Source organism: Cetorhinus maximus, chromosome 3, assembly GCF_964194155.1.
Source record: "Cetorhinus maximus chromosome 3, sCetMax3.hap1.1, whole genome shotgun sequence".
NCBI classification, from domain to species: domain Eukaryota; kingdom Metazoa; phylum Chordata; class Chondrichthyes; order Lamniformes; family Cetorhinidae; genus Cetorhinus; species Cetorhinus maximus.
Window position 1 is genome coordinate 110,878,824 of NC_135881.1, and position 25,735 is coordinate 110,904,558.

Genomic DNA, 25,735 nt, shown 5'->3' on the forward strand with positions numbered 1-25,735 from the left:
CGCGCGAGGCCGCGAGGGGTCGCCTCAGAGCCGTTAATGGAGCTCGAGAGGAGGAGCCGCTGTTTGTAGCCTGATGTTAGCAGCTCCTTCGTGGTAAAATATTTGCCTCGTTTACACATCTGTAGATTTCATTTCGCTTTTTGTTTGTTTGAGAAGTGAAGTGGCGTGTTCATCTAACTCCGTTTGAGTTCGACACCTGCAGCAGGCGAATTTTTAATATTGATTTCGCCGCTGGGTGGAAACGCGGGGTTGGGGGAGCCGGACTTGTGTGGGGGAAGGGGCTAGGTTGTGATTGACGTGTGTGTGAGCCAGTGGGAAGGCGGGGGAGGGGAGAGGGTGTTGGAATGCCAGCGTCGGTTGGAGGAGCCAATGGGCGAGGAGCTGGAGCTGGTGGGCGGGGCTGGGGTGGAATGTTGGTGCTGCAGCGTTCGGCCGGGGCTCGGTTCCAGGCGGGCGTCCCCAGACTGAGTGGAGAGCGTGTGTAATGTACAGGGTGTTGGAGTGTGTGTCTGAAACAAGCTGTGAGTATAACATCGAGCCAGTTTTGCTAATGCACTTAGCTTTTAGAGTGGCTGTCTCATCGAACGAGTAATGAAGCAGGGAGGCACTGCGTCCTGTGGTTGATTCATCTTAAAAGTTAACCGACGGATAAAAACTGAATTAGTTCGTGCTAATGTAGTGTTGGGTCCGGGCCCAGCTCCCAACTGTAGAACAGGCTTGAAAGGGTTCAGTGAGGATCGCACTAATTCACCTTCACAGAAATTGTCATAGCAGGAGCAGCCTGGGATGTTTGTAATGTTGCACTGACAAGACTTGTTGAATCGTCAGATACAGGTTGTGTGGAAGTGAGTTTTCTATATATATATATTTGGAAACGAATGAATTCGATAATTTTAAACGATTTGATTTGACGTGAAGAGGAATGAAACGTACAAATCGTAAAAGTAAAAGACCCGCATTTGTTGCTGCTTGCGGCTGACTTGGCATTTTTTTTCTTTTTTTTATTCTGGGTTGAGCAAGGTGAGCTGTATAAGTGAGCAGGGAACCTGCGAGAATTTGTTGCTGTGGCTTTAATTTTGCTGGTGATGGGTTAACAAAGGGATTCCTAAAGTTTATTTTTGTGTGCTTGAGGATTTGTCGGCCAGCTTTTGAAGAGTCATACGGACTCGAAACGTTAATTGTGTTCCTCCCCGCAGATGCTGCCAGACCTGCTGAGTTTTTCCAGGTATTTTTATTTTTAATATGAGCCACGTTTGGGAAAAGTCAGTGTATGTAATGTAAATGGTTTGCAACAGTTGGGTTTATTTATATTTGTGGTTTTGCATATTCCATGACTCTAAGGCAGTTAGTAAACGCCCTGTGCAAAGTAATTCAGGGATTTGATTTTTCCTGTGTGTTAGGCTTGTTATGGCGGACATTTGAATTAACTGTTGACACACTCTTGTTAACACACTAAGCGCATTATCGAATTTTTTATCACGGTTTTGAATCCTTTGAAATGGAGGTCTGTTTTCGCCCAGTATAATCCGAGTAACACAACCAACCTAGCGATGCTGGTCATGATCGCGGAGTTAGTCTGGATTTGGTGTGCAATTTTGTTCAGAATTTAATTAAAACCCACAGTATATCTTTATACGATAGTTCAGTACATTAGAGCAGCGTGTTTTAGGAAGTTTTCAAAATCCCGAATGCATCATTTGACTTGTTAAAAGTGAGAGCTGGAATCTTTGACTATCAGATGTGACCTAATTATTGAGATATACACAACCGTTTGTGTTTTTTCCTACTAATGTACTTGCTACATTATGTATCGATATAATACGTGTATTTTTTAATTTTTATTTAGATACTAATATTTAAGCTGCACTGGATTCTCGTAGTTGCAGACGTGGAATGATCAGCAATATTTGGAACTAACTGTCAAAGACTTTCAGTGTGGACACCTGCATTTCCCTTTTCCCTCCAATCCAAGATGGGTAATGGACTTTCAGATCAAGCTCCTATTTTATCAAGCTTCCCATCTTTTCAGTCTCTCCACATAGTTATTCTGGGTTTGGATTGTGCTGGCAAAACTACAGTTCTGTACAGATTACAGTTCAATGAATTTGTCAACACGGTTCCAACAAAAGGATTTAACACTGAAAAAATCCGAGTGACTTTGGGTAATTCGAAAGCAGTGACTTTCCATTTCTGGGATGTAGGTGGTCAAGAGAAACTGAGGCCACTCTGGAAATCTTATACTCGCTGCACAGATGGCATTATCTTTGTGGTGGACTCAGTAGATGTGGAAAGGATGGAAGAAGCCAAAACGGAGTTGCATAAAATAACGAGGATCTCTGAGAACCAAGGAGTGCCAGTGCTTTTGATTGCCAACAAACAAGATCTCAGGAACTGCCTCTCTCTCTCTGAAGTGGAGAAACTGTTAGCTTTAAGTGAAATAAGTTCCTCCACCCCATGGCACCTTCAGCCTACCTGTGCCATAATAGGAGATGGGCTTAGAGAGGGATTGGAAAAACTTTATGAAATGATCATCAAGAGGCGGAAGATGTTGAAACAGCAAAAAAAGAAGAGATGATTGTACAACAGTTGAAGATGCTTTGTATTTTTGGAAGCTGAAATGTTTCTACACTGGTTATTACACCTGTAGCCTTTGACAACGTTTATGTTGAAAATGCAAGTCTAGTGAGGCCTAATACAGACTTTATTAATGGGATCACAGTGGAAAGTGGATATGATAAATTAAGTATGGAGAGCAGTTATACTGGCATAAAACTGTCAGCATCCTTTATTGTTAGACCAAAATATATTCAAATCTGTAGTATTTTGTTTTATATTCATCGACCTTTTTACCGGCCAGTTGTGTTTAAGTGTATGTGTAAGTCAAGTGTTCCATTTTTCGGCCTGAAAGACCAGGTACCTGCTACAGCACAATATTATTTTTAGGCCAATTGGACACCGAAAACATTTGGATGTGAACTATTGCAATACAAGGAATATTTACCAAAATTATTTGGAAGAAATGGCTGCTACAGATTGTAGTTTTTAAAATGCTTAAGTGCTCTTCTGTTCTTGATGGTGTAAGAGAAGTTAAAGGAAGTAGTTTATTGCTGTTTATTGTCTTTGGCAGTTAATGGTCAGAGACTAATTAAAATGAATTGCTATTGAAGAAAAGGCTCCACCTATATTTGTAGTGTTTGGGTTGTTGGCAAGCTTATATCTCTAAAGCCAGTGGAAAAAGTGCAGTGTCAGAACTGGAAGCCTCTGGGAGGAGGGAAAAGCTGGAACATTGTGCTTAACTGACCTTGAACTTTGCCTACTGAAGGTTTTCTTTTATAGACACAGGAATGTAGCAATCACACGTTAGTCTGTCCTTGTTACTGATATTCACATTAAAGTTGCTGTGAAGCCTCATTTCTAAGCAGTGTTAACATTGGGGGAGGTAGACTATACCATATATAAACTGTGACTTGAGATGTGGTAGAAACTAAAGACCTTTAGGCCTGCATGTGTTGCCAACTGTACAATTCACAACTTAAAGTTATTTAGGGCAGCTTCGCCATTAATTGTAGTATTTGGTGCCACCTTTTTACGAGTTTCTGTGTGTGGGGGGAATTTGAGATTTCATTTTCTTTAAAGATTGCATAATTCTCTACATATGATTCATATTGAAAAATAGCCACACACAGTTGGCTAGAGTCTCTTTAGTGAAGAATTATAGAAAGGTTTGAACAGGCAGCTATTCTAGCTGAAAATAAAGTATTTGTATTCTGGCCTCATAAAGGGATGGTACCATTCTAATGAAACTATAACTGGCTAGCAACCAAACCTAGCTTACATAGTTATGGTAATTTAGATGAGTGTGCAAAAATTATACAGATCTATAAAAATCATAAGTTATTCCAAATTCATACAGCTTTTTTAAAAATTGAATATTCTCCTCAGCATACAAGATGACTAAGACCACAGCAGGTCTCTTCTCAACTTGCAATTTATTGAAGAATTTGTCATTCTGTACGTGAGCAAGGTAGAAGGAGTTATACAATATTTAAACCTGTTAAACCATCCATTGAATTTTCTTATTGTATGACCACATTCTTCATATCGCAAGTGTGAAAAAAAATGGTGAGCCCTTTTTTATTATAATTGATGAAATCTATCAGGCAAAAGATAGCAACCTAGATTTTACCATTGGAATGCTGACAGTAATACATTTGTTTAAGATGGATTACTGTCGGTTTTTAAAAGTTTAAATGTAAGCCAGGGCATCTGTCCATAGATTATTCTGAGCAAATTTATTTGATGAGTAACCAGAATTCTCCACCTAAAGAAAAACAAGGCAACATTAAGAGGTCAAAGTGTGGACTGGCTAATTTTTCCTATACCATCTGGCTTTGAGTTTATTACCCAAGTACAATTCTCCCCTTTTGCTGCATTTAAGTTACAACCTCAATGAACCTATAAATTCCTGAAACTTTCGAATGCATTTGATATTTCCTCCTACTTGTTCCCCTGCCCTTTTAGGTTTGAAAAGTATTAGGGCCCTGCACTTACATATAAATTGCTGAGGAAAATATTCACCTTTCATGTGTATAAAAGCACAGAACCTTGTGTGAAGACATGTTCAAATTTTCACGCATTCAAAATGAATTGAAACCTGGGTGCTCTTTTGAGTGCAAAGAATATCACTGGCATTAAAAAGGCCATCTATGGCCTACACAGAACTATATAACTTGTTTACTTCCAGTGTTTTCCATAATTCAAAAAGGCAGGTCAATTCATTTAATTATCTTCATCATCACTAAACCTGATCACTTCCAAAAATAAGCAAAAGGAAACCAATTGATCTGACATTGAAGTCTTAAAGGAAAAATGTAATTGATGCTATTACAAACTGTCCATTTTCTATCTCCAAAGACCTTGCATCTGGACGTCCTTTGAGTTAGATAAGGCTGCTGTCGATATTTTACTGTACAGATTCTGGCACTGTAAATATCTTCTGTTTGACTAGTACAGTGGCTTCAAGAAATGCACTTTAGTGTTCATTAAAGATCAGCAGCTTTGTGTAACATCTGTTTTACTAACTTGTTTTAAGAATTGAATGATTTCTAATGGATCTGTCTCTGGTTATGTGTTTACCACCTGCACTAGTGGCATTGCTGTCACTGATTGGAAAAATTCTTTATATTTATATAAATGTTGGACCTTAATAAATACAACTGAATAAATTGTGTCAGTTTTCAGTTCAAAACACTTTAACTCTATAAGACTTGTTTGTTGTTGCCCAATTTTTTACAATAGCAGCTTTATTTATTTTGCATCTGTTAAGAGATGGCAATAACTCTTTAGAATAGGAATTGTCTTTTTGTTTCAATAAGTCAGCGATAAGAGATAAAGGTTCACACTTTGAGATGCATCTGATCAGAAGTAGAGCCACCTGAACTAACATTTATTTTTATACAAGCTTTTCAAAGTATATTGGAATTACAAGATGATGGAAACTTTTGTTGAAACTGACTTGTAACAACTGAAAATCTGCAATCGGTGTTCTTTTAGCTTTTAATGTTGATTTAAAACTATATCACACTCATTGGAGGAATTCTGTATCTGTACAAACACAGCATTGCTGTGAGCTAATATGTCCTGATTTTGGTTTCCATTGTTCTGCAGAAATATAGATACGAATTGGTTTCATTTGGAACAGCCATGGAAGCTGAATTTTAATGGGAGTGTTATATCAGTGTTCCTAGTATTTCCCAGTGTTTATGTTGGATCTAGACTCTGACGCCCATGAATAGTGCGTTCCTTATGAAAAAGTGAAAACTTAATAGGCCAGTGTAAGACAAAACAAATGTGTTAGGTTTTTCTCCTTCCCTTTTTAATTTTGGTCACCTTAATTTAAAGGCTTTGTGGTACGAATCCTGACAGTGTTGTGGTTTGAGAGATGGAAACATTGATTTTTCCTGTGGGAGCCCAACAACTCAAATACTTTGGGAGAAAGTGACAAATACTGGGAAAAGAGGTTGCACAAAAGGAGGACCTGCTTACTTTTTATGACTGGATTTGTATGAAGAGCTCTGCCTTCATGGGTTCCAAGTAACCATTGATTCAGTGGCAGGAGTTCTGTAACTTGAACTGCAGTCAAACTCCTCCACAACCATGCCACAACCAATGGCTGTGAAAGACCCCCAGCTTTTTTATACCTTAGCCTTAATTTCAGTTAACAATATAAACATAAAACCATGTGATAAGCTGTGTTGGTCTGTGTCATTTTGTCTGTATTGTTCCTCCACATTGGGTTTTCTCCATTTTTTGCTTCAGCACTAAAATCTCTATACCCACCCCCCCCCCAACCACAATCATCATTTGTTTGGCTTCTTGGATAAAACCAAGGTAAAAGCTGCAATGTGATCTGACTTATGAGAAAATTTTGTATGGATTTGCATTTGGTCCTAGATGCAATGGACTAAATTTTTCAGGGGCCCAAAAATCTGTCCTTCTGTTTCTCCTAAATTGTTCATTAATTAGCATGGCTTGGGGAGTAAAGGCAACATGTAAACATATGCATTTTTCTTTATTTGTTCTTGGGATGTGGGTGTTCTTGGCAAGACCAGCATTTATTACCGATCCCTGATTTCACTTGATGGTAATGAACTGCCTTCTTGATCTGCTACAGTCTGTTGTTTAGTTGCAAGATCTGTCATTAATCTATTTTATATAGCACCCTACATCATGTTTTGACATGACCACGGTATCCTTGGTCTGAAGATGGGACTTCATGTCCACGAGGGCTGTATGATGGTCACCACCAATACTTTCATGGATGGATGCATTTGTGACAGATTGGTGAGGACGAGGTCAAGTATATTTTTCCCTTAGTGTTGATTCTCTTACCACCAGCTGCAGGTTCACTCTAGGATGCACTTTTCAGTCCTTGATCCATATCCCTGTACGGTATGACACTTCAAGTGCATATCAAGTATTTTCAAATCTGATGAGGGTTTCTGCCTCTATTACCCTTTACAGGTAGAGAGTTCCAGGCTCCCACCACCCTATGGGTGAAAAAGATTCTCCTCAAATCATGCTTAATCTTTTTGCCAGGTTCTGAAGAAAACAGGTTCTTCTTAACCACTATATCTAGGCTCCTCAATTTTATATCTGTTATATCTATCAGCCTCCTCTTCTAATGAAAGTAATCCCACCCTAACCAATCTTTCCTCATAGCTAAAATTCTCCATCTGACAACATCCTTGTATATCTCCTAGGTACCCTCTCTCTAGTGTGATCACATCCTTCCTATAAAGCTGTGACCAGAACCGTACACTGTATTCTAGCTGTGGCTTAGTGTTTTATACAGTTCTGGAATTGTCTCCTCGTAGTTCCATGCTTCGGTTAATAAAGGAAAGTATTCCACATGACGCCTTAACCATCTTATCTACCTGTTTTGCTACCTTCATAGATCTATGAGCATGCACTCTGAGTTTCCTCTGTTCCTCTACACTCTCAGCATTCTAACATTTTTTATGTATTCTCTTGCCTTCCCCAAGTGCATTACCTCCCACTTCTTTGGGTTGAATTCCATTTGCCACTTTTCTGCCAACCTGACCAGTCTAAACTTCCCAGCCTACAATTTTTTTCCCCCTCACTATATCAGGCGTAAAGGAGATCTTGTGATGCAGTGTGTAGCATCCTTGCCTCTTAGCCAGAAGCTCCAGGTTCAAATCCCACTTCAGGACTCGATGGTTAAGGGAGGGGTGTTCATAACATGCCAAACAGGTTGAGTATCAACATGTAAATCCTTTCAACATATGCCAATGATAGGAGGTAAGAGTGGGAGAGATTCCTGGTCAGCCATGTGATGGAAAGAAATTGGAGCCTCTACCATCATTATCCATAGCACCAGACCACAACATGCATGTAAAAGTGCATGTTGCCACAGCAACGCAGACTCCTTGATGGCCAGTTGGCTGGACGGCCAGCGTGGATCAGATTGGTGCCAGCAGCATGGGGTTTGATCCCTTTCCGGCTGGGATGGATTCGGGACCTGCCTTACCCTACCTGTGGTGGAGGTTGTGATGTTTTGGGTCGGACCTGCCTTTGGACAGGGAACTTAAGAAGATGATGATATCAGGCATGTGACCAATATTTTTGTATCATCTGCAAACTTCTTGATCATGCCCCATAAGTTTGGGACTAAATCATTCCTATATACACGATCTTCCCTGAGCAAGTCCATGCTGACTGTTCACCTGAAATGATTTATACAGTCCCTCAAATTTTTTTCCAATAATTTGTTCACCACAGGTTAGAATAACTGGCCTGTAGTTACTTGTTCTACCCTTGCCTCCTCTTTTAAACAATGATATAATGCCGGCTGTCCTCCAGTCCTCTATGGCCAAGCTTGTAGCCAGAGAGGACTGGAAAATGATAGTCAAAGCCTCTGTTGTTTCATCTCTTGCTTCTCAGCAACCTGGGATAAATTTCACCTGAGCCTAGTGACTTATTCATTTTCAATTAAGACGTTAAACCCCTTAATATTTCATCTCTGTGCATTTATCTGATCCAAATTTTACACTCCTCTTTAACCAACATGTCTGCATCATCGCCCTCTTTTGTGAAGACATACACAAACGCCCAGATTGAAGCCACGAGAAAGAGCTTCTCGTGGCGAAAATAGCAGAACTGCCTGAAAATCCAAGTCCCTGAACACTGCACTTCCCATTTTGATGGGGAGCTTTTCATGCATGCGTGTTTTACAGAGGCAGCTGGCCATTCAAATCATCGGGGGGGGGGGATGAGGGAGAGGGGGGGGGGGATGAGGGAGAGGGGGGGGGGGATGAGGGAGAGGGGGGGGGGATGAGGGAGAGGGGGGGGGATGAGGGAGAGGGGGGGGGGATGAGGGAGAGGGGGGGGGATGAGGGAGGGGGGGGATGAGGGAGAGGGGGGGGGATGAGGGAGAGGGGGGGGGATGAGGGAGAGGGGGGGGGATGAGGGAGAGGGGGGGGGGATGAGGGAGAGGGGGGGGGGATGAGGGAGAGGGGGGGGATGAGGGAGAGGGGGGGGGGATGAGGGAGAGGGGGGGGGATGAGGGAGAGGGGGGGGGGATGAGGGAGAGGGGGGGGGGATGAGGGAGAGGGGGGGGGGATGAGGGAGAGGGGGGGGGGATGAGGGAGAGGGGGGGAACTGCTTCGTGTGAAGGAACATGGGCATATAACCTGGCATAGAGGCCAAAGAAGACAGTCACCATGAGCAGCTGGAGGTCAGGAGGAAGAGGTTGCTCCCGTGCACCAGGAAGGAGAAGGAGAAGAGGCATGACAACCAGGCACTACACTGTGGGAAGGGTGTGCAGACCTAGGACATCAGACCTCAATATGATGAGAGTCAGTGCCGAAGATAACAGGCTAAGCTGTGAGGTGGTGACAGATATAGATCGCATGGTCCAGCAACAACTCAAGCCACAATCCATCAAACTCCATGCCCTGCCAGTGGCTGTGAAATTAACCGTTGTTCTTAACTTCTATCCTCAGGATCTTCCCAGGGATCATCAGGAGGCCTGTGTGGTATATCCCAGTCAGCAGCACACAGCTGTGTTAAGGCTGTAACTAAAGTCCTGTTTGCTTGTGTGGGGTGATAATGTTAATTTTCCTGTAGATTTGACATCTCAGACACCGAGTGCCACAGCCTCTGCCCAATTAGGCTTCCCTCAGGTTCTGGGCATTATTGATTACACCCATGTTGTTATAAAGGCTCTAACTCAACATGTGGATTCTTTCAACTGAAAGTCCTTCCGCTCAATTAACATGCAGGTGGTTTGTAACCACAACAATTTACAGTCCTTCAAGTGTGTGCAAAGTTCCCCAATGGCTGCCACGACTCCATCATACTAAGAAGTACCCAACTCCCATAGCTATTTCAGCCATTCTCGCAAATCCATGGTTGGCTTCTAGGGGACAAGGACTACATAAGAACTTGGTTATGATCCCCTTTAGGAACCTATAAATGGAGGCAGAGCACAATTACAACAGCAGCCATGTTGTCACCAGGAGTACCATCAAGCAGGTAATTGGCATTTTAAAGTTGCGCTTCAGGTGCTTGAATTGCACAGGTGGAGCTCTCCTCTATGCCCCAGCAAAGGTATCAAGAATAGTCATGGTGTGCTGCACAACATTGTGCAGTAGAGGGGCATACAAACTGATGATGACGACAACATCATGGGCAGAGCTCCAACCTCTAAGGAAGAGGAGGAAGCCCTTGTCTATTTGGAAGAATCTGAAATGGGTGAAGCTGTTGGGAGGCATAGCCATTTAGCCAAGGCTGACTTTGTGCAGAAGGGGATCATTGCCAGAGGGGTCCTTGTGCAATATAGATTCTCATAAGGTCCTCTTATCTCACACTTGGCATCAGCCAGTCCCTGGTGACATACTTCCATCTAAAGTTCATTGTACATCGACTCCATAATTACTCCAGGGACTCCCCTTCCCCCACAAGAGAAAGAATAAACATCAATGAGTTTGACTCAGTTACATTCATATGGCTGAAACCTTCACTGTCATAGCCATGGGCCTCATCATGTTGCAAACACATGATAATAAGCCATCCACAATCTGGCCCCCTCACATGAATGTCATTGATTGTAAATGAGGAGCATATGCCACCAACTTGTCCATAATCAAATCATGCCCACAATGCTGAACCCATGTCAGACTTCAAACCCTATATGTGCTACCTGAAGTCTGATCATTGAGCCTCCCTTAAAGCCAAGGTTGGATGGACAATGAAAGATACAAGGAATATCTCAGCACATAAGATTCCAGAGTTCCAAAGCTCATGTGATAGACCAGAGCAGGAAGAAGTCCTCCAAAGCATCACAAATTATCCAAGAGCCTTGATTATCTTAACGAGATGGACTTCAACATGCCGCCCTCATTATTGCTGGTAAGTACTGCCTTCATAATTTTACCATTCTTTTTGAGCTCTGAACACATCAATAGTCTAGATGAGATGGTGTCCTTCGCGCTCTCACACTCCTACAAAGTGCCTCCCGTGCCTTGGAGAAGGTGCTCATTCATGCGTGTTCAGTGTGCACCCACATGAGCAGCTTACACGTACAAGCCACAATGCCGAAACAAGAGATATGTGCCATATTTCGCACCTTAACTTCTGAATGCAGACATGACTCTTCCCTTCGACCTTTGTGTGAATAAGCCAAGCTACTCAGCTTGCAGCAGGTCATTGAATCTCTTCCTGCACTGAATCCATGAACACCGATGGTCTCCTGTGCGCTCCTTGCTGCTGCAATTTAAATTCAGGCCTTCCTGGTTGCTGCAGGGGCATAAGGACAGCCAGCAGGGTAGAAGACTGGTCTCCTCTTGTGGACCTCTCCCACGAAAACTTGAAGATCTTGATCAGAAAAGTATGAGACAGCCGGACCCATCCTTTCCCCCACGTACCCCCCGTGTGACATTCTATTCATGAAAATGTAAGACGAAAAGGATCGTGAGCCATTCAAATTGCAATGCTCTCATTCACTTCTGTGCTTATATGCACTAACCATTTTCGTCATATCATCAATGATTACTGGTAAAGTTTGGTGGAGAAAATGGCTCTGCTGAAATGCTTGATGCCATATATATTGCGACTGACTTCAAGGTATCTGTGCTCCACGACCTACTGGTTTCCTCTCTCTCAGTTATGCTGCAATAGTGTGCACCTGTGAGACACCTGGTCGAGGGTAAACTGTGGGCACATCTTGATAGATGTGTGGCAAGAGGGCAAGTGGATGGGTCTTGATAGCTACTTACGTGACTGCATAATATGTGGTAGCAAGATGATGCCATCTCCACGGCTGTGCCTTGTGAATCCAATCCATGTTTTGTGGTTCAGTGGATTACATTTTGATTAGACCGCAACAGTGACAATTCTTCCACAGGGAAAACCTATGGTGGGCCATCTGTTCCAGAGTCAGCTAACAGTTGGACAACATTTACAGCTTTGACACTCACCTGAGAAAGCAATGACATGTCCCCTGGAGCAGAGGGAGTTCACCATTGATGACCTATCCCTCAAATGGGCCTTTCAGTAGGTCCGCTTTTTAATCAACAGCCAAGTTACCCAACCTGCAGCGGGCCAGCCCCTGACCCCTCTTTACTTCAGGGGTCACTGACTCGGACTCCTATTCTAGCCCACCCTCCCGGGACTGAAAATCGGAAGTTCAGCAGCCAGTTTTAAAGGTCACGTTCGTGGCGACGGGAATCTTCCCATTTCTGCACACCTGACCCAAGAGCAAAAACCTGGGCCAAAGTATTCAGAACCGAGCCAAGTTTTCTGCCTCCAGACACGTTTCTTTTCTGGTCTTTCATTGGCCCTACTCTTGCCTTGTGTGCCTAATGTATTTATAAAATATCTTTGGGTTTTTCTTGATTTTATTACTATATATTTTTTCATGCCTTCTTTTTGCTTTTTAACCTTTTAATTTCATCCCTGCACTTTCTATACCCTCTAGGCTTTATACACTGAGATCTCAGTGTTGGACATAAACTTACTCCTTTTTTTGCCTCCTCCTACTCTGTATGCCCTTTGACATCCAGGGAGGTCTAGATTTGGGAGTCCCACACTACTACTTTGATGGAACATGTTTGTTCTGAAAATTCTCTATCTCCTCCTTGATTGTTTACTTTTGACAAATCAAATCTCAGCTTAATTCCAGGCTTATTTCATCAATTGTAATTAAATTCCCAAGTTCTTGAGATTTGAACACTTGTCTTCAGATCATTAGTGTATGCCTTTGGACTGCAATGTCTAATAACATTGTCACCACATTCCTACTGATAAGGCAGAATTGGGCTTGGATGTGATATCTCTTATGGTGAAACAAGCTGTTAAAACCCCACATACAAGCTTTCACGTAGAAAAAATACTAAAGGAAATCTGTGGAGCTGTTACTCTCCCACATTCCTTCTTCAGGCAATGAAATGGCTAAGAAATCTCATTGGGGTGGAGGGATGGGATGATGGGGCTGGAAATGATTGCCCACCCACCAAGGTTTGTGATTTTCTCATATACACTGGCAGCAAGTAAAGTGCCCTATGGTTTACTACCAAATGTTGCTGAGCATTGAGTTTTACAATAAGTACTCCACTATATATTCTTGAATGTAGAACTGGTCCCTAGTTTTCTGTCAAAATACTGCACATCTCTGTCCTTTCTTTATATTATCCATGACTCGTGACAGTCTTTTTTAACTTCATCCTGTGGACAGCCAGATTTCCCATGATTGGCAGTCCTTATTGTTTCATTCCTAACATGTGACCAATCCTTTTTCTACAGCATGTCTGGAGCTGTATTTTCACTCCTTGCCAAGCTGCTTGATTCCAATGTGTTGACTTCACAATCCTACTTCTTAAATCCTCTTTGACTTCACTCACCTTATCCAAGGGATCGCCAGTTATCCTTCCAGCCCCAACCTGTTGACTCTACATTAATGTTTGTCCTCCGTGCTCCCATTTGGAAGTTGTTCCTTTATTCTATACTACTACTGCACTTTCAGAACTCTGCCAAAACTGCTTTCTATCAAGCAAAAGCCATCTTTTCAACCATGTTTACATTTTCCTTCCTTCCATTTTTCCCACCTCCCTATGCCACTTTCGCTTGCCCACAAGCTCTGAAGTTATTCCACAGGGGGTGTTATATAAATGCATTTTTTTGTTTACTATGCAATCATCTTCAACTTGTTCTATAGAATTTTCTTCAAGTTGTATATGCTCCAATTTTCAGCACAGTGATCAGAGACATATATTGTTCATAGCAGGTTTTCTGAACCTACATATGAATTCTTTTTTGACAATGCAAATTGCCAAATTTTCCAACTAGTGGTAGGGAGACTATTGAACGAGTGTACCTAACAATGAGCTCATATTAATGTATTTAATGATAGACCCTTGATGATACCACCTGGAAATGTTCTTGCAATGTTTTTACTTTCTTCTCTCGTATTTACTTTAATGTCCTCCAGAGATGGATTAAAGTTAATCTTCTTACTAAGGAGCATAAATATTTGTTGTTAACTCATGGTATCCGCACTTGCAGTAGCATACATCCTCAATATCCTGTTTTCACTTTGTTTTACACCATGTGGGTGGCCTAATAAGAATTTTTTTTAGACAAAAGGTATATTATTCATGCCTCGTCTTATGCACATAAGAAATACAACAATAGTAATGTCTCTAGAAAAACATATAGACTGCGAATGTTTATTAGAAATCTGATATAATTTGTCATGTTCTCCGTAGTTTTGACAATATAATTACATATGCAGTCTATGTTTATAATGTACATTCACTGAAATAGTTTTGGTGTAATACTATAATCCATTCAAGCTAAACTTAGTGCTGTAACTGAGCTTTGTAAGTACAGTTTATTGTAGTTCTGACATTTAGATTGGTAGGTACTATACGATAGTGGTTAGGTTACTGGAGGTATTGGACAAATAATCTGGAGACATGAGTTCAAATTCCACCATGGCAGTTTGTGAATTTGAATTCAGTTAATTAAATATATCTGGAATAAAAAGCTAACATCAGTAATGGTGACCATGAAACTATTGGATTGTCATTAATAACCCAACTGATTCATTAATGCTCTTTGAGAAAGAAAACCTGTCATCTTTACCCAGTCTGGCCTATATAATGACTCTAGACCCAAGGCAATGTGGTTAACTCTTAACTGCTTTCTGAAATGGACTAACAACCCATTCTGTTGTATCAAAACACTACAAAAAAGCTATTTCAGTACAGTTGCAACATTAGCATCCAACTAATAAAGTGGAAAATTGCCTTGTCCACAAAAAGCAAAACAAATAGCATCTGAGCAATTGCCATCCCATCTATAATCAAAGTGATTGATGGAAGGTAATCATTGATGTTGCTATCACAGCAATCATCGGCTCACTGGATGATTATTTTAGGCTTTGCGTGGCCACTTGGCTCCAGACCTCATTATAGCCTTGGTCCAAACACAGATATTCTAGCCGTGACTTGAGAGTAAATGCCCTTGACATCAAGACAACATTTGATTGAGTGTTGCACCAAAGAGCCCGAGTAAAATTGAAGTCAACGAGGATCCAGAGTCATAGCTAGCAGTTGTATTTATTGGAGGCCAATAACATCATTACAGAAATTCCTTACGGCATTGTCTGAGGCCCAACCATCTTCGGCTGCTTCATCAATGGCTTACCCTCCATCATAGGCATATTTGCTGATGATTGCACAGTGTTCTGTTCCAATCACAATTCCTCAGATGGTAAAGTGGTCTGTGCCAGCATTACAGTGAAACCTGGACAACATCCAGGTTTGAGCTGATAAATAGCAACTAATATTCAGACTACACAAGTACCAGGCAGTGACCATCTCCAACAAGAGGGTGTCTAATCACCTTTCCTTGACATTCAATAGCATTACCATTGCGGAATTCCCCACCATCAACATCCCATGGGTTACCATGACCCAGAAACATAACTGGACCAGCCATATAAATATTGTGACAATCACAAGTCAGAGGCTGGGAATTCTGCAGCAAATAACTCACTTCCTGACTTCCATTAGCCTGTTCACCATCTACAAAGCACAAGTCAGGAATTTGATGGAGTACTCTCCACTTGCCTGGATATGTGCAGCTCCAACAACACTTAAGTTTGACACTGTTCAGACAAAGCAGTCCTCTTGATCAGAATCCCATCCACCACCATTCCCCTACCTCTGGTACAATGTAACTTCTGGGAAACCAGTGCAAACCTGTTACTCTATGTTGGACAGATGATAATTGACATAACTTATGCTGAAAAAATGCCTGTGTTCTGGGCAGCTCACCAAATAGCATGCACATTAGAGGCCATACAGAAAAAAATGTAGCTTAATTGCCCATTTGCTCAGTTGGATGTACTGTTTCTAATATGCCTGCAAGTTCACAACAAATTTATAATTGTGCCAAATGCTCAGTACAAGTGGTATGCAGTTTATTCCCCATGCAAAATTTGTATGAAACATGGTGCCTATTAATTTTGGAGTTTGGTCAAGGGTTATGTTTCAGGACATTTGTATCAGCTGGTCTTATTTTATATGGCATTTGACCCTGTCTTGCCCTCTATAGTAAAGGAGAAGTCTGGAATCATTGCACACGTCATTTAAAATGAGTCCAAAGAATGTTTGAAACTCTCTTTATAAAAATATAAATCTGCCATTAATCATACTCAAAGAACTATAGTGTACCAGAAATGATAAGACCTCACCCATACTTTAGGAACAATGTCAAGCCTTAGAGAGGGTGCGGGAGAGATTTACTAGAATGACACCAGGAATGAGGGGCTTCATTTATGTGCATGGTCTGGAGAAGATGGGTTGTTCTTGGAGCAGATGAAGTTGAGAAGAGTCGGTAGAGGTGTTCAAAATCATGAATGATTTTGATTAAGTAAGTAGTAACTGTTTCCAGTGACAGAAGATTCAGTGACTAGAGAATGCAGGTATGTTATGATCCTTGGCCAGATCCCCAATATCTGGTTGGGAACCAATGCTTGTTTAAAGTAGACAAAGTTTGAGATTCAAGACAATTGCTCAGTGAATAAAGCCACAAAATTCCATGGGTTTTAAACAAACAAAATTAAACTTTACTAGATAAGGGCAGAAAGATAAAATAATTTATAATATTTATCTTGTACTCTTAACATTCAGGGTTTAAATGAGGTACATGAGTTAACAGGAACACACCACTCTGTTTTGATTCCTTTTGACATTTATTATGCAGAGCCCATGGATTTCAACAACCCACGCAGACGTCAGTAACACTGAGTCAAGCAATCTCACTGAAATTCTGTCTCTCTCTCTCTCTCTCTCTCTCTCTCCCCAGGGATTCTAGCCTTCACCTTTGAAGATCTTGGAATTCTCTCCAAAAGTCACTCCGGCTCGGATAACATCAACAACGGCCAGTTCACAGGGCTTCAATTTTGTCTCCCGAGATTCTGTTCACAAACATATCTTCAGATCTTAGGCTGCACTGTGCGGAACACTACTGCTCCAAAGGGGTACCTTTGCCCCAACGGCCCGCAGCATGGAGTCGCCAATCTTCAGCTCCCTTCTTGGATCTCCTGAGCCCTCTTTGATTACCTAAGGTTTCCTTTAAGCCCTCTTCACTTAAAGTCTTCTACCCTCAACTCTTTCCCTATTTGGAGCCTTTTTTTTCTGCTCCTCTTTGTAATTGAATGGGGACCCTGTCCCCTCTCTGGTGCTCTTCCTTTGGGTCCTCTCCCTGTCCACTCTGCCTTGTCCTCTGCCTGGGACATTACTTCCCTATGGCGCTCCACCCTAGTCTGCACATGCGCAAAATATCAGAGGCCTGTTGGAAGTTGAAGTTCCGACCTCCGCGCTCTCCAGTGAGGTGAGTTTGTGTTTCATAACAGGTATAATGTAATTGGCAAAAGAACCAGAGGCAACATGAAGAAAATAAATGGACACAGTGTGCACCTGGAATGTTCTGCTGAATGAGTGGTGGAAGCAGAGGACTTGAAATTGAGAAGTGTTGTCTGATTGGAATCCTGCAATGGACAGTTTTCTATTTGTACTGCAATAAATACTAATAGCCCTTGGAGTTTATGCTACAAGGTCCAGCCAGGCAACAGATCTGCTGTTTGTAGGAGCTTGCAGTGTGCAAATCAACTGCCACATTTATCTGCTGACCAGTGTGATTTTGAAAATACACATCTAAAATATATTGGAATAGCCAGGGGAAATAAAGGATGCAATATAAAGAAAGGTTTGTTCTTTCTTTAACCTGTATATGTTGGTCTTTCATCAACTCCTTTCCTCAGCAAGGCTCTGTACTCTCCTCAATCTCTTTTCCTAGGATGTACCTCATTTCCTTATCAGTAGTAAAATTTGGCTGGTACGATCCAACTACAGGTTTGCTTTCCAGTTATGTATATTACCTTCAAGTATAAGGACTTAATGTTGTGGTTTAGAAAATTTGAGCCACTAATCCATATATACACTTGATCCTGTATCAAACATTGTTAGTTACTGGAGCATAGTTGATGCAGACATCAAAATATCTATTTGATTCCTGGGCAGTGTGACATTCCTGATACTGGGGATATTGGGGCATCATTAGAATTGGCCCCAGAATTCCTGGATTAGATGGGGAATATCAGCCAGCTTTTCTCTACTGATTCCCATCCAGAAACCCCTGGAAGTTTGGATGTTGTGGAGATGATGGAGTCTAGGCCACCTCCATGCTTCTTCCCCACAATCCATCCACCCACCATCTTATAATTGAATAGCCTGTTGACACATTGTAAAGGCTCACATAAGAATAATAGGTGCTTGGGTGCAGTATGAAACAGCAACAAGAACTTTTGGCAAGGATTAAATTCCTTCAAGGAAAGAGTGGAAAGAAAAAAGTCTCATCATAAGGCTGTGGATTGAGGCAGTATGATATGGCCCAGTGGTAAATTTATCTTTGCCATCATAGTAGATAATTTGCAATGTTCACTTGCACCACCTTCCTGCATCCTTGCAAACATGTGTGTGTGATTTTAATGCTTTTACATAGATCTTTAGTCACTACAAATCTTTCTTTTGGCCAGAATCGTATGCCCCTTCATCCTACCCTGGGAATGGCACTGCTAGAACAGAACAACTGCCAGTCCTCTGGCTGACAGCTCTTGAAGGTGGAACATTCTGCCACAGAGGGGCAGAACCAATAGTCTAAAACAAGTAAAATTCAGTTGTGGCTTCCAGAGCTAGTGGAGGTGGACTTACCCCCTACTTTCCAGCTAATGGGTGCGACCACAATCTCCATCTTAAATCCCGGTCTTTGCGTACACTGCCCTGTGCTGCTGCTTTATTGTAATATCCTAGCCTTAATTTTTGTGCTCTTTTTACTAAAAAGTGTAAATTCTTTTGCACCTTCTGACAGATCTTCCTAGTTGTGATGGTGTTTGTACACTGATATATTGATGTGTTTGTTACTTATGGATCATGTTCAGGACACACCTTCACATACCAAAAGGCTATGGCTGTTTTTCCACGATGCATTTTACATCAGCATTCAACGTTTAAAAAAAAGTTTCAGATTTGTTGCTGAACTATTTAGAAAAATACTATGTGCTCCATACCTGGATTAACAAACTTTAATATATGATTAAAGGGCTTGGTAGCTATCTGAAACGTACTCAGAGATCATTGCTTATTCTGATTGTTTTTGTATTCCTATCTAACTGGCCCACATGCAACAATATTGCACTTCAAAACTTTGCCTTCCTGGCTTTTATGAAGTAGATTATAAAAATTATGAATAAAAAAGGAGAAAAGTATAGCCCAGAGTGAAAAGCGCCTCCTTTATAGACTGATAATGAAGTTATCTATACTGCATGCTGCTGCTCACTGATGATAATGCAAAATGATGGGCTGGGCCATCCAGAGCCCCAGGGTGGCTCTGTATAGTGCTGAGTTCTCAAACAAAGCTGATTGCTTTCCAAAAATAAGAGCAGGAAATGGGGCAGGTAATCCATGTATGAGCAATAGCTTTAGAAGCTGTGGCATTTGCATGTGATTAGTGATATGCTGCTGGTATATATAATCTTGAAAATCTGTGGGATTTATGAACAGTAGTATACACTGTGTATATATATCAACTTTTTTTTAAATACAGAAAGCGTTGTTAGCTGAGCACGGTTGAATACTATTTTTTGTCTTGCCTGGAGTGCTGGTCCCCTGGTGTGTCACTGGAAGCCACCTCCAAGCAGTTAAATTGCCCCCCTCATTGCCTGTGGGAACCTGGAGGCTAACTGCAAAATTGGTCTTGGTGTGCTACAGATCACTCAGAGACAGAGTTGCTGTGGCAACATGCTCTTTTGCATGCATGTTGTAGTCTGGCACTATGGTTAGTGATGGTCAAAGCTACAACTTTTTTTCCATCATATGGCTGATCAGGAAACTCCCATTCTTACCACCTGCCATTGGCATGCATGTTTGGAACGATTTCCAGGTTGTTAGTTAACCTGTTTGCAAACTAATTACTTCAATCAGTTACCTGATGCATTTGGGCAGGTAGCCCTGCCAACCCCCCCATCCCACCTCCACAAAAATAGCCTGGGGAGGAAATGGCACACTGGTCAGCAATGCTATTTTTAGCACCTAACTGCCCCCTCCAACCTCAGCCCCAACCAGGCTTATAAATCAAGCCATGTCCATATTCTGCACAATTGATAGCACTGACAATTAAGTATTACTGGCCTCTACACAGCCAACAGGAATGAAGTCCCAATTTTGTGGTTCTCCACAGATACCAAAGTTATGCCATCCTTTGTTGACCTTCTAAATAGTCTGATTGGCTTCAGCGTCAGTGCACTTGAATCATGCAGGAAAATTACCAATGAGTACGAACACACGTAATGCACGGTCCTTGCTGATCATCTCTTTCCAGGTCTAGAAATCCAACTGTTAATGAAATCCTACTTTTTGCTTAGATGCCTTAACCTCTTCCATTTTCCATTTTCCAACTGGTCCTTTGCAGGTCAATTTGGAGAATGCAGATCTGGTCTTCTCTGTATGGAGAAGTTTGAGTCTCATTTTACCAAATTACCCTCTAGTAGGCCTGCAGGATAGCATAGATGTAGGACAGTAGCAGACAAATCAGTTTGTTACTCTCTCAAACCTGCATTTAATAGAGAAGTGCATTAAATGTCATTGTGTTGCTGTATATATATTTCCCTCAGCTATTTAAAAAGCAAAATGTGCTACTTACTGAGCTTAATCATTATTCAGTAGCTGAGCAATGACATGAAAGGGCCTTAATTCAGTTCAGCTGATTAACAATTCAACATGAATGAACTTAGCACAGTAAATCAGTATGACATGCTGACCAAGTAATGATGGTCATAATCAGTAAGACTAAACAGTTTATAAAAATAGCAATACACGAACCTTCGTGCTGAGCTAGTAATATTTAGCCTTAAAAATAGGTTTGATTTTGCAAACTACTAGAACTAAATACTATAGTACATGATCTTCTGTGTTATTAATGGTATCCTTGGTAGTGAAATACCTTCCAATAATTAGCACTTTATACATTTGGTGACCTGTTTGTTTAAAATCAGTTGCAGGAGGAATTATTCCCTGACCCCCCTTGAGTATGTTTTCCACTGCTACAGACCTCAAGGGATAGATAAGAAGAAAAGATGTGCTAAAAGTCAGGCGGCTTTAGCTCAGTTCCAAGTTTTGTGCTCTGTGAAATCATATTTTTCATTAGTTTTTAATTCCCACTTATTTAATGTCGAGTCAGGGTTTGTTTGGTGTTTTTCTGTTGAGAACATTTAGACAGACATTCAGAATAGGTAAGCATGGGAGGTTTATACTGCAATGTGCGCTGTACTGAAATGCCTTAGGGTAGAAACAAAGAATTCATACTATGTGTATGCACTCTGCTATACTCAATTTACCTTTATATGTTGGTCCAGAAATAGCTGGACAAATAATGTTGAGTTCATGGTGCCCACCATTATTGGTGCGTAAAATCCCAGTAATTTGCTCCAATTTGTCAGTAGTTGCTGGATGATTGGGCATTGCTCTGCCGTTGGCCTCAACAAAACTGAAAAAATTACAAATGAATTAGGAACAGGAGTAGGCCACTCGGCCCATCGAGCCTGATGCGCCACTCGATAAAATCATGGCTGATCGGAATGTAACCTCAACCCCAAATTCCTGCCTACCCCCTTGTGAATCAAGAATCTATCTAGCTGTGCCTTAAAAATATTCAAAGACTCTGTTTCCACTGCCTTTTGAGGAAGAGAGATCCAAAGACTTACAACTGAGAGAAATAAATTTCTCTTGTCTTAAATGAGCAACCCCTTGTTTTTTTAACAGTGACCCCTAGTTCTAGATTCTCCCACAAGAGGAAACATCCTCTTCACATCCACCCTGTCAAGACCCCTCAGGATCTTAAAGGTTTCAATTAAGTCACCTCTTACTCTAAATTCCAGTGGATACAAGCCTGACCTGTCCAAACCTTCCTCATAAGACAACCCACCCATTCCTGGTATTAGTCTAGTAAACCTTCTCTGAACTGCTTCTAACACATTTAGATATTTATTTAAAATAAAGAGATCAATACTGTACACAACATTCCAGATGTAGTCTCACCAATGTCCTGTACAACTGAAGCATAGCCTCCCTACTTTAGAAATTAATTCCCCTTACAATAAGTGATAACATTCTATTAGCTTTCCTAATTATCTGCTCTACCTGCATGCTAAACTTTTGTGATTCATACACTAGGACACCCAGATCCCTCTGATTCAGAGCTCTGCAAACTCTCACCATTTAGATAATAAGCTTATTTTTTATTTTTCCTGCAAAAATTAACAATTTCACATTTGCCCACATTATACTCCATTTGCCAGACCTTTGCCCACTCACTTAACCTATGTCACTTTGTAGCCTCCTTACATCCTCTTCACAAATTACTTTCCAAATCTGTATTTGACCAAGTGTGGCATTAAGGAGCCCTAGCAAAACTGAAGTCAATGGGAATCAGGGGGAAAACTCTTTGCTGGTTGGAGTCATACATAGCACAAAGGAAGATGGTGGTGGTTGTTGGAGGTAAGTCATCTCAGCTCCAGGACATCACTCAGCAGGAGTTCCTCAAGGTAGTATCCTCAGCCCAACCATCTTCAGCTGCTTCATCAATGACCTTCCTTCCATCTTAAGATCAGAAGTGGGGATGTTTGCTGATGATTGCTCAATGTTCAGCACTATTCTCAGCAATTCAGATGCTGAAGCAGTCCACGTCCAAATGCAGCAAGACCTGGACAATAACCAGGCTTGGGCTGACAAGTGTCAAGTAACATTCACACCACACAAGTACCAGGCAATGACCAGCTCCAACAAGAGAGAATCTAACCATCTCCCCTTGATGTTCAATGACATTACAATCACTGAATCCCCCACTATCAACATCCTCTGGGTTACTATTGACCAAAAATGGAACTGGACGAGCCATATAAATATTATGGCTACAAGAGCAGGTCAGAGGCTAGAAATCCTACGATGAGTAAATCACCTCCTAACTCCCCAAAGCCTGTCCACCATCTTCAAGGCACAAGTCAGGAGTGTGATGGAATACTCCCCACTTGCCTGGATGAGTGCAGCTCCCACAACATTTAAGCTTGATGCTATCCAGGACAAAGCAGCCCACTTGATTGTTCGTGGATGTGGTGCCATTCACTCCCTCAACCACTGACGCACAGTAGCAACAGTGTGTACCATCTACAAGATGCACTGCAGGAATTCACCAAGGCTCCTTAGACAGCACCTTCCAAACCCACGATGACTACCATTTACAAGGACAAGGGCAGCAGATGCATGGGAACACCATCACCTGGAAGTTCCCCTCCAAGTCACCATCCTGACTTGGAAATATATCACTGCTCCTTCACTGTCACTGGGGCAAAATCCTGGAACTCCCTTCCTAACAGCATTGTGGGTGTACCTACACCACATGGACTGCAACGGTTCAAGAAGGCAGCTCACCACCAGCTTAAAGATAACTAGAGATGGGCAATAAATGTTGGCCCAGCCAGTGAAGCCCACATCCCATGAATGAATCAAAAAAAAAAAATCTAACTTTGTCTCATCAGCAAATTTAGCCATCATTCCTTCGGCCCCTTCATGCAAGTCATTTATATAAATTGTCAATAGTTGAGGCCCTAGCACTGATCCCTGTGGCAGACCACTCATCACATTCTGCTAACCAGAAAAAGATCCATTTATGCCAACTCTCTGCTTCCTGTTAGCTAGCCAATCTTCTATCCATGCCAATGTTACCCCCTACACCATGAGCTTTTATTTTCTGCAATAACCTTTGATGTGGAACTTTAACAAACGCCTTCTGAAAATCTAAGTACAGTACATCCACCAGTTCCCCTTTATCCATAGCACATGTGACTCCTTCAGAGAACTCCAATAAATTGGTTAAACATGATTCCTCTTTTACAAAACTATGTTGACTCTGCCTGATTGCCTTGAATTTTTCTAAGTGCCATGCTATAACATCTTTAATAATAACTTCTAACATTTTCCTTATGACAGATGTTAGGCTAACTGGCCTGTAGTTTCCTTTCTGTCTCCCTCCCTTTTTGCATAAAGGAGTTATATTTGCTATTTCCCAACTTAATGGAACCTTTCCAGAATCTAGAGAATTTCGAAAAATTAAAACCAGTGCATCAACTATCTCACTAGCTACTTCTTTCAAGACATTAGTATGAAGTCCATCCAGATCTGGGGATTTGTCAGCCCGCAGCCCCAGCAGTTTGCTCCAATTTTCCAGAGTTCCTCCTTCCCTTCCATTTCCTGATTTACAGCTATTTCTGGGATGTTACTTGTGTCCTCTATAATGAAGACCGAAGCAAAATACCCGTTTATCCGCCATGTCCCTACTTTCCATTACCAATTCCCCAGATGCACTGTCTACGGGACCAGCGTTCACTTTGTTAACTCTTTTCTTAATTAAATATCTCTGGAAACTCTTACTATCCATCTTTATGTTACTAGCTAGCTTTCTCTCATACTAATTTTTTTCCTCCTTATTAATATTTTTGTCATTCTTTGCAGTTCCTTATATTCTTTCCAATCTCCTGACCTGCCACCCATCTTTGTGTAATTATATGCTTTTTCTTTAAGTTTGATACTGTCTTTAACTTTAGTTTATCACGGATGGTGGGCCTTCTCTTGGAATTTCTCTCATTGGAATGTATATATTCTGAAATATCTTTTTAAATGCCTGCCATTGAACTTCTATTGACATCAACTTCATTTGCCAGTTCACTTTAGCTAGCTCTGCTTTCATGCCCTCATATTTGCCCTTATTGAAGGGTTTGAAATACTAGTCTTGGACACAATTATTTCTCCCTTAAAACAAATGTAAAATTCAATCATATTATGATTGCTGCTACCTAGGAATGCCTTCAGAAGGAGGTTATCAATTAATCCTATCTCAGTGCTCAATACCAGGTCTAGTAGAGCCCGTGCTCAAGTTGGCTCCAGAACGTGCTGTTCTAAGAAACTATCCCTAAAACATTCTATGAACTCCTCACCTACACTAGCTTTGCCCATCTGATTGTTCTAGTCTATATGTAGATTAAAATCCCCCATGACTAATGCAGTACCTTTCTGGCAAACTCCCATTATCTCTCATATTCTTTCCTACAGTGTAGTTACAATTAGGAGCCATATACACCATTGCCACAAGTGACTTCTTGCCTTTTCAGTCCTCATCTCAACCCAAATCACTTCTACATCCTGGTTTATTGAGCTTAGGTCATCCCTCTCTAATGTGCTAATACCATCATTAATTAACAGAGCCCTCCACCTTTTCCTAACTTCTTGTCCTTTCTAAATGTTATGTACCCTTCAATATTCAGGTCCCAATCTAGGCCATCCTGTAGCCATGTATCTGTAATGGCTATCAGATCATACTCATTTATTTCTATTTGCACTTTCAGTTCATCTGTTTTGTTTTGAATGCTACATCTGCTTACATACAGAGCCTTTAGTTCTGTCCTTTTATTATTTTTGTAAAGCATTTAGCCTTATCTGTGATTTACTCTTAGAATTGTACTCTCTGTCCCTTCCTGTCACAGTCTGTTTATCATTTTCCATATTAATACTGGTCTCTCTTGCCTTGTCTCTATTCTGGT

General features: G+C 41.3%; 1 protein-coding gene and 1 long non-coding RNA gene across 2 annotated transcripts in view; both read left to right on the forward strand.

Moving 5' to 3' along the window:
- Positions 1-411: 411 nt before the first annotated feature.
- LOC144678851 (uncharacterized) overlaps positions 412-25,735 on the forward strand; it is a 205,425-nt gene continuing 180,101 nt past the window's right edge. The window contains exon 1 of the long non-coding RNA XR_013576198.1: positions 412-521. This is a non-coding gene — a long non-coding RNA (uncharacterized LOC144678851). The remainder of the gene's footprint in view (positions 522-25,735) is intronic.
- Positions 1,318-5,225, forward strand: arl4aa (ADP-ribosylation factor-like 4aa). The gene has a single exon (XM_078538830.1). It carries the CDS (start codon positions 1,973-1,975, stop codon positions 2,573-2,575), a length of 603 nt encoding a protein of 200 aa, XP_078394956.1. The 5' UTR covers positions 1,318-1,972; the 3' UTR covers positions 2,576-5,225.

Coding starts and splice junctions, on each gene's coding strand:
- arl4aa (XM_078538830.1), top strand. CDS start 1,973: ATGGGTAATGGACTTTCAGATCAAGCTCCTATTTTATCAAGCTTCCCA.